General features: G+C 43.4%; 2 protein-coding genes across 2 annotated transcripts; both read right to left on the bottom strand.

Annotated features, from left to right (window-relative positions):
* Window positions 1–823: 823 nt before the first annotated feature.
* Window positions 824–1,381, bottom strand: LOC136460219 (uncharacterized protein At1g15400-like). The gene is made up of 2 exons (XM_066460008.1): window positions 1,050–1,381; window positions 824–854 (listed from the first exon to the last, which is right to left on the bottom strand). The coding sequence occupies exons 1-2, from the start codon at window positions 1,379–1,381 to the stop codon at window positions 824–826; spliced, it is 363 nt and encodes a 120-aa protein (XP_066316105.1).
* Window positions 1,382–2,181: 800 nt separating this feature from the next.
* Window positions 2,182–8,150, bottom strand: LOC136461658 (NADH-cytochrome b5 reductase-like protein). The gene is made up of 13 exons (XM_066460946.1): window positions 7,920–8,150; window positions 7,744–7,783; window positions 6,920–6,995; window positions 6,607–6,666; window positions 6,125–6,175; window positions 5,888–5,942; window positions 4,264–4,334; window positions 4,133–4,184; window positions 3,867–3,944; window positions 3,511–3,600; window positions 3,317–3,430; window positions 2,818–2,886; window positions 2,182–2,516 (listed from the first exon to the last, which is right to left on the bottom strand). Exons 1-13 carry the CDS (start codon window positions 8,040–8,042, stop codon window positions 2,460–2,462), a joined length of 936 nt encoding a protein of 311 aa, XP_066317043.1. The 5' UTR covers window positions 8,043–8,150; the 3' UTR covers window positions 2,182–2,459.
* Between the last annotated feature and the right edge of the window lie 1,032 nt (window positions 8,151–9,182).

Below are 9,182 nucleotides of genomic sequence, written 5' to 3'. Positions count from 1 at the left end.
CGGAGGTGCTCATAAGGATAGGGTGTACGTGCGTGCGTCATAGAGGTGAGTGTGCGCTCGTGTATGTGAGTGTCGGCGTCTGTAACTGGGTCTCGTAAAAAAAAACATCTGTTCAATTTCAATGTACAAACAATGCATCCATACCAGGTACTTGTGCTGCTTGCAGGCATTTGAACACCGGAAGCCAAGGAGGTGAGATCAAATGTTCTGCGAGGCGATCAAATGTTCTGCGAGGCAATAACCTCCCGTCCTCTTTTGCGTAGAAATTCTACGACTCATTGTTTAAGCAATAATTGGAGGAACAGCCAAACTACCAAGTAGCACATCCAAGTATCCAACGACTGGATGTCCTAATCTACCGATTAGTATTCACATTTCTCATGATGATCCTATGTGAGATTTTTCAGCTTATTAGACTCTTCCAAAAAAAAAAAATCAGCTTAGAAGCTTTATGTCTCAACTGACAAAGGGAACTAGGCCAAAGCAGTCCAAAATATGCAAATTCATTGACTAGAGTGGGTAAGATCATGAAATGGATTTGTTCTAACGGAAAAGATACGATGCTGCAGCATATCAGGCTAAGATAAGATGGCTTCTTTTTAACACGTGTTGAGTGACCGACAATACTCTGGCTGGTCTTGGTTGATCCCAAGCGGCATGGTTGTGTAAAGTTCAGAACGATCTTGAAGTCAAACAAGAGCACCATATTCATGTAGAAGCATACAAAGAAGAGCACCATGTTCATGTACTCGTAATTACATATATGCTGTATGCTAGTAAGAGATGTGCAAACTCTATTATGTACATGATGGAAGGTAGTCGTTCAAGAATACAGCTTATGGGTGTAGGTAGAGCTACAAAGGAAAAAACACAGCAATACAGGAAGTAGAAACACACAAGCTTGTCCAAACTACAACTATACATCTCATCTAGCATCCATACACGAGTAACATGAACCTTTGCAGGGGCTCAAGGAAAACTGACGGTCCCTGTTCCCAGCTCCCCATACACTGATACACAGTAGAATAGTAGACCAGCCTAGCTAGCACCTTCTGGGCTTAGATGGCCGTGAAGCTCCTGCCTTCCTGAAAATTCCACAGAAGATGCAGCCAGGAACCTTGGGCGAAGGCGGGTCCAGAGCTGGGGCTACACGCCGAGTACGGAAGCCCTGGCTGCTGCTCTCGTCGTTGCGCCTGCGCTGCAGCTGCAGCCCAAGCCCAACGGAGCCAACGCTACGGGAGTGCCTCAGCTCCTTGGACTCCATGGCTGCGTCCTCTGGCTCCCTCTGGTTGCCGTCGTGTGACATGAGCCTCTCGTCCCAGACCAAGCCTGATGAGCCAGACCTCCTGAATGTCTGTGAAGATCTCTGCAGCCCTGCCATGCTCCTCCCTTCTCCCTCCGCGGTTTGTGAACAGAGAGTTTTTGTATCGTGTGGCGTGCAATGAGGACTTGAGTGAGGGATGAAGAGAATGATTTGGACCTAGCTAAATAAGAGACGTATCCACATCCACGAATTGGTGAAAAATCGGCAAATTGCCGAGATAAGGGGTCCGATGATGGCGACGGCCAAACATGCTTAATCGTTAACAATGTAAGTGAGGTTCGTCTGCACTCTGCAATGAGTTAAACTAAGACAAACCTTCCGTGGATATGGCCTAATCTATGGTTGCGCTACCCCCGACTTGTGTTCTAACCTATCTAAGCGCTGACGAAAGACGAGCCCAATGTGTCAACCACGGCAACTACTGCTATGGCCCGTAATCAGGCAATAATGCTATTCTCAATTCGCCGTCCATGGCAGTTAGCATCACTGCAGCAAATTCACGTTACCAGCTCTGAACACTGACACAGTGGACCTCTCCGATAGACCATGACAACAAGAAGTGAGGTCCAGGTAAGGCCAGGACGCTTACGGCCACTGAAAGAACCGTGTGGTAAGCAGTTCATGCGAACGGCAACAGAACAAAGCCTCCCTATCCAAGTTCCTCCCGGCTCCCACGATTACGACATCCACCAACGGCATCGTCCTAGATGCCACGGCACATTCGGAGCAGCAGCGCAGACCGCAGAACTCGAGCGCGACCACACGCAGCATCCAAGCACCTTACTACTGCTGAAGTGCTAATGATTGCCACAAATGGCTGGGTTCCATCTTAACAACATACTAGAATTCACTGCAAATGTCGACTAGAACTCGATAGCTTTATCTCAAGTGCCAACATACTAGATTTTTCGTAAACATCGCAGCGTGGCATCTGCAGATCACTGCAGCCATCAGCTCCACCATACTCGAACCTAGAACTAGAATTCTCAGATGAACATTATTACATAATAAGGAAACAAGTCAAAACTGTTTCCAGTTCAGAGCCAGACGCTGCAACAATAACAAAAAAGTTCAGGTGTGTTTTATTGACTGCCGGGAAGCAAGTATATGTATGTCAGCAGAATCTACTGTCTTCTCAGAATTTGTATACCATCTCTGCCGTGTATCCTAAGTCTTTCAGAATGCCAGAGAGCTGCACAACACGTATAAACCAAAATTGGATTAACGAAACAGTAACATGGTTACAGAAAGAAGGGCAACGCAAGCTCTAGTGGATAGTGTAAATCTAGTGTGTTGTCCTAGTTATGATATAAGCTTCCTTAGTAGGTGTGCCGCCCATACTATACAAACATAAAAAAAAAATCCAAGTGTTCACATTTCAAGTAACAACAACAACAAGAAAGCTTGTCAGTCCCAAACAAGTTGGGGTAGCCCCTAGTCACGGTTCATCAAACAACCAGCAATAAAAATAAACAAAAAAAAATCCACAATACCTCGCCCTGCGATCTATCCTTGGCCTTGTCTCCAGATATGTGATTCATCATTCCTGGTGGACCACAAACCTGAATAAACAAAAATCATGAAACAGATGCTATTAACAATCCAAGAAATGAAGATGATGTTGGAGATCATAAGCAACCTTAAGAGCATCTCCAAGAGTTTCCCTATCCAACCTTTTAAGGGTTTATGCAACAAAAATCACCCTCCAACAGCCCCCCTATCCAACATCCTATATTTAGTGGTATCCTAAGTCACCCTCTCTCTCCCTCAAATACGGGGTCACATGTTATCCACCCTATATGTTATTTGAGATAGAGAATCTGTTGGAGGAAAATTTAGGGAGGGTTTTTTTTGTTAGGATGCACCTATATGGTGACATAGGGGAATTAAGTTTACATAAACAAAATTAATCAAAATGACTTTGTTAAAAACATAAATATTCAGAAGAAGAAACTCCTCAGCAGATATGTCATGAATTCATGAAGTACTCACAAGAATCAGGGACTCCTCAGCAGGGCCTGGCAAACCTTTCAAAACCATGTCCTTTGATACAAAACCAACACCACCCCTCCAGTCAGTTGACGGTTTATCAACTGTATAAAATACCTGTAATTTTTCAAGGACAACGTTACACATACAGAAGAAAATTATCCATGTCCTGATGGACTACTCAATGCAATACCAACCTTGAAGTTAGGATAGCTACTGGCAAGTCTATCCAGTTCTCTTTTGAGCAAGATATCATCTGGTGACACGTTGGCATAAATTAAGGAGACCTAGATATGAATAAACAGAATAAGAACATAAGTTAGAATACATATGGGTAGAATATAGTCCAGCCTTAAAACTGCTGTTGTTGCTTGAGAAGATTGCGTGAAAATAAAGACATCAATCTGCTCTGGTTTCTGGCAGAATGCCTACTGAGGCATGTGGCTATGTGAACATTGAAACAATGCTTTCTCAGAAAGACGCTAAAGCGTAGCTAAAATGCATGAAAAGAACCAATTTTGAAGAAACTTCAGAGTTTGTGGCGCTAGCTTACTTGAGTGTTGTCATCAGGGTTTTTGAGGATAGCCCTGACAACCTGCAGCATTGGTGTTATACCAGTACCACCAGCAATCTGGAATCAAAGGCATGCACATTATTCAACGGCTATAGTATGGTTACCGGGTTACTCTCTAATCAAGTAAAACAAACCTATGAGCTAAGAAGAATTGAAACAAATACATGAATAAATTATCCATCGTTACCCTTGCGGGGATGAATTCAAAAGGTCAAGAACTAGGTCAAAGTTGAGGCTTATCTTACCATCCCAATTTGTTTTTTCATGTTTGGGCTGTATCTGAGCTTTTCAATGGGCCTAGCAAAATCATAAAAAGCTTGAGTGACAAAATGCAGCAGCATACATAAAAACCTATACAATTTTCATGTCATAATACCCTTTGACTTCCAAAACATCTCCTGGCTTCAAACTTGCAAAATACTGACTCATTTTCCCATCAGGATAAACCTGTACAGAGTACAATTAGCAAAAAGTAAAAAAAAAAAACACATATTATGCACACAAATAGAAATCAAATGGCAGACCATTATTCTATTAGTCCTGATTCCATTTCCATCAACAACAACAACAACAAAGCCTTTAAGTCCCAAACAAGTTGGGGTAGACTAGAGTTGAAACCCAGCAAGAGCAATCAAGGTTCAGGCACATGAATAGCTGTCTTCCAAGCACTCCTATCTAAGGCTAAGTCTTTGGGTATATTCCATCCTTTCAAGTCTCATTTTATTGCCTCTACCCAAGTCAACTTCGGTCTTCGTCTGCCTCTCTTCACGTTACTCTCCTAGCTTAGGATTCCACTACGCACCGGTGCCTCTGGAGGTCTCCGTTGGACATGTCCAAACCATCTCAACCGGTGTTGGACAAGCTTTTCTTCAATTGGTGCTACCCCTAATCTATCACGTATATCATCGTTCCGAACTCGATCCCTTCTTGTATGACCGCAAATCCAACGCAACATACGCATTTCTGCGACACTTATTTGTTGAACATGTCGTCTTTTTGTAGGCCAACATTCTGCACCATACAACATAGCAGGTCTAATCGCCGTCCTATAAAACTTGCCTTTTAGCTTCTGTGGTACCCTTTTGTCACATAGGACACCAGATGCTTGCCGCCACTTCATCCACCCTACTTTGATTCTATGGCTAACATCTTCATCAATATCCCCGTCTTTCTGTAGCATTGATCCTAAATATCGAAAGGTATTCTTCCTAGGCACTACTTGACCTTCCAAACTAATATCTTCCTCCTCCCGAGTAGTAGTGCCGAAGTCACATCTCATATACTCAGTTTTAGTTCTACTGAGTCTAAAACCTTTGGACTCCAAAGTCTCCCGCCATAATTCCAGTTTCTGATTCACTCATGTCCGGCTTTCATCAACTAGCACTACATCGTCCGCGAAAAGCATACACCAAGGGATGTCCCCTTGTATGTCCCTTGTGACCTCATCCATCACTAAGGCAAACAAATAAGGGCTCAAAGCTGACCCTTGATGTAGTCATATCCTAATCGAGAAGTCATCCGTGTCTCCATCACTTGTTTGAACTCTAGTCACAACATTGTTGTACATGTCCTTAATGAGCCCGACGTACTTCGTTGGGACTTTATGTTTGTCCAAAGCCCACCACATAACATTCCTTGGTATTTTATCATAAGCCTTCTCCAAGTCAATAAAAACCATGTGCAGGTCCTTCTTCTTCTCCCTATACCGCTCCATAACTTGTGTTATTAAGAAAATGGCTTCCATGGTTGACCTTCCGGGCATGAAACCAAATTGGTTCATAGAGACCCGCGTTATTGCTCTCAAGCAATGCTCGATAACTCTCTCCCATAGCTTCATAGTATGGCTCATCAACTTAATTCCCCGGTAATTAGTACAACTTTGAATATCCCCTTTATTCTTGTAGATCGGTACCAATATACTTCTCCTCCACTCTATTGGAACTCTAATGATTTATGACAATTACAAGTTCTGGAATTTATAGAGTGACTTTTTAACATACCTTGATCAATAGGTCAAAATATCCTTTAGAATCTGGATCAGAGATAGGTGTGTACCTGAAGGAAACATGATATGATCAGAGAAAATTACAAGTATTGCTATACTGGAGATCAGCTTCCATTTATGCTTCTTTCTTATTTGTGCTAATGCTTTTACATCAAATAATTAAGTTACAAGAGGGCGTTCAGGTAGATGGCACTTTACACTATGCATTTGATTCATTTAGCATAGAACTTACGGTCGAATCACAAATTTTCTTCTTCCCTCAACTTCCTCGCCGATAGGTGCCCTGCAATGAATTCATCTCAGGTAGTCAACACACAGGATAGGAAGCATACCGACTGCTAAAATGTGTGCAAATGGTCTACAAACCAATCCAGCCTCTACTCTCTAGATAAGAGTCATAAGACTACCAAATTGCTAAAAGGATTCAGTGAACATGAACAGATAGCAGAGAACATCAGCCTTTTGATTGGAGAAACAGAAATGGCCATTTTGCTTTGCACAACTGTTATTCGTAAAAACACTGGCTTCAAATAGGATAATAGGAAGCATGCATGTATATAGAATTTGGAAGAACTGAATAAGAAATATATATAAGCACAATTTATTCAAATTCGACACAAAAAGATCCTCCCAGTAAAGACATGACACCTTGCATTGACAGCGATAAGGGCTTTCCCTAAAAAAGACACGACACCTTGCAGTTGAAGAAGATACCTTGTGATGAGGCACGAGGCAACATCAAGTCCCAGCTTAGTTGATGGATCAAATGAAAACCTACAAGACAAAATTACTTGCATAAGCCTCACACTGAAGCAAATAAACTCTATAAAACTTAAATAAAGGAGAAGCCGCTAGCATGGTACATACGAGAATCATGATGAAAACAAAATTAAGCACTTATACAATGTACCACACAAGATTAAGATAACCCACACAGTAAAAGCATAGCCACATATTCTGTCAAACAACAAGATAAAGAAGTATTCCTGGAGTCATGAAATTAAGGAAGGATTTCTTCAATAGTTACCTGAATAACTGCGAGTTGTGGCTAACTGTTGCCTTCTCTTGGAGCTTGAACTCTAACCACTTATCAGGGTTAAGTGCTGAAAAACAAGACAATGTTCCATCAAGAAACAAGTAAACAACACAAACGGCAATATAATGTAAGCATACGAAGGAAAAGTTCACCAGTATGCTGACAGACAGACCCAGTGCCAGAGGCTCCCACATGAGTGGGGTCTGAGGAAGGGAAAAACCGAGGCAAGCCTTCCCCCCGCAAATCTGCAGAGAGGCTGCTTCGAACCCACGACCTGGTGACTCAGTGAGACAGCTCTCACCACTGCACCAGCTCTCACCAGTATGCTGAGACTATCTAAATTTTGTAACCTTAGAGGTGGTTTATAAATGATAAAAGTAGGAAAAAAGCAGAGATTAACCATATCATGTAAACTTATTCATTGTGATATGTAACATGAAAGAACAGCACCCCTTAAAACGATATGTAGGGTGCAACAATTTCACTATACAGCAACATGAATACTAAAATGCTTGAACTCTTCAACTAATGTAAACTCTACGATTTGGGTTGCCTCCAGCAACACATGTGACCGTGGACCATCATTCATAACAGCAATCATCACACTCGAATAGCGAAATTCCTCTAAATGATATGTTCCATGTTCCAAACAATGTGGAAGTGGAATCCAGCCGCAAACATCATTTTCAGCTCAGAAAACCACGCAACAAACGAAAAAAGGTTTCATAGGCAGATACACATAAATATGATCAATCCCCACATCGACGAAACCTAGATCGGGTTAAATTCGGAGAGAAAGGGGGGCTGCAGCTCACCAACTTTCTCAGCGGCTTCGCCCTTCTCCTCCAGGTGCGCCTGCAATCATCGGGCACCGTTAGCCAAGCAACAAACGCATCACATCTCATTCAGAAATCAGCAGCGGCAAGGAACGGAGGAAACAAAAACCGGGAAATGAAATGGGGGCAGCAGCAGGCAGTTCTCAGTTTCGTACAACGGTGGGGGAAGACGAGGCGTAGAAGAGCGCGGCTCCACCGCAGGCTGCGGCGGCGGCGGCCCCCAGCGGCACGCGGCCGCGGTGGGACCCGGCGAGCCTACGCAGCAGCAGCGCCGCCATGGCGACTGGCGGAGGTGAGAGGTCTCGTCGAGTGATCGATCCGATCTGACGGGAGCGGACGGCCCAGCAGGGGTTTGGTGGTGGTTTTACAGTAAGGGCCCGTTCGTCTTTATCACTGCCCGGAACAGTTCCCCGCATGGTTAGTTTATTTGTATAAGATTTCATCAGCCGGAATGAATCCTGGTGTCAAACTGCCCCAAACGAACGAGACCTAGGTGATACAAGGGAAAGTCAGGACTCAGGACCACACTGTCTAGGAGAACATTTGGGTGACCCTGCAACCTGCATTGGCTACCATGTAATATTTAAAAAATGATAGGGATATAAACGTCAATAGTAACGTATACCGATCCCTAGGCTGCCTATAATAATACTCAAAGGATGTATTTGTAATAAACACAATTTCAAAGGATTGTCTTGATAATATAGTTAGATGTTGAAACCGTTGAGTTGTTTGGAGATTCGTGCCGGGGTAAACCCTAATATGACCACCTCAAGCACATTTCCCCCTCTTTCCTAACAAAATATCAAAGGATATATTTGTAATTAAAATGAACATTAAAAGATTGTTCTGATATTATTAGATGTTGAAATTATCAAATTGTTTTGAGATTTGTGCCAATGTAAACCCTAATAAGACCACCTCTAGCGTCTTTCCCCTTTCCCTCCTAACACAACCGCGCCATCGCCACTCCTCTTTTTTTGGTACATCCCCACACCTGCCTACCACCACCATAGCCACCGTCGTAAGCTCCCCCTCTGAGCCCGCTCTTCCTGCTACGGCCATCGTCTTTGCCTTCCCCATGTGCGTCGTCACATGATGTTTAATTCACTACACTTAGTATCACTACCATCTCTTCGTTATTGTGGATCTACTAGTCACTTGCTTCTCTGACGCCAACCTTCCAACTATAGGTAACCACTTTCCCCATCTTCGACATCGCTGCCATGGTTTATCGCTATGGATCAGCATTACTCATTGCTTGGCTCTCTGTCGCCATCCTTCTGATTAAGGTAACCACTTTCCCATCTACACTACTACAGGAAAGATTTTGCGAGGCGCTGCCCTTTTATTATCCAAGGCGGGAGGGCTGGGTGGCCGCCTCCATTAATCGGTGGCAAGGCCATTGGCCAAGCGCC

Source organism: Miscanthus floridulus, chromosome 6 (assembly GCF_019320115.1).
Source record: "Miscanthus floridulus cultivar M001 chromosome 6, ASM1932011v1, whole genome shotgun sequence".
NCBI classification, from domain to species: Eukaryota; Viridiplantae; Streptophyta; class Magnoliopsida; order Poales; family Poaceae; genus Miscanthus; species Miscanthus floridulus.
This window is presented reverse-complemented; position numbering and strand designations above follow the sequence as displayed.

Excerpts from the sequence above, each read along its gene's own strand:
- LOC136460219 (XM_066460008.1), bottom strand. The coding sequence starts at position 1,381 with ATGGCAGGGCTGCAGAGATCTTCACAGACATTCAGGAGGTCTGGCTCA. Across the intron at positions 855-1,049 it reads CGGCCATCTAAGCCCAGAAG|CTCTACCTACACCCATAAGC; the intron begins GTGCTAGCTAGG and ends TTTCCTTTGTAG.
- LOC136461658 (XM_066460946.1), bottom strand. The coding sequence starts at position 8,042 with ATGGCGGCGCTGCTGCTGCGTAGGCTCGCCGGGTCCCACCGCGGCCGC. Across the intron at positions 6,667-6,919 it reads CACAACTCGCAGTTATTCAG|GTTTTCATTTGATCCATCAA; the intron begins GTAACTATTGAA and ends TTTGTCTTGTAG. Across the intron at positions 2,887-3,316 it reads CTGAGGAGTCCCTGATTCTT|GTTTGTGGTCCACCAGGAAT; the intron begins GTGAGTACTTCA and ends TTGTTTATTCAG.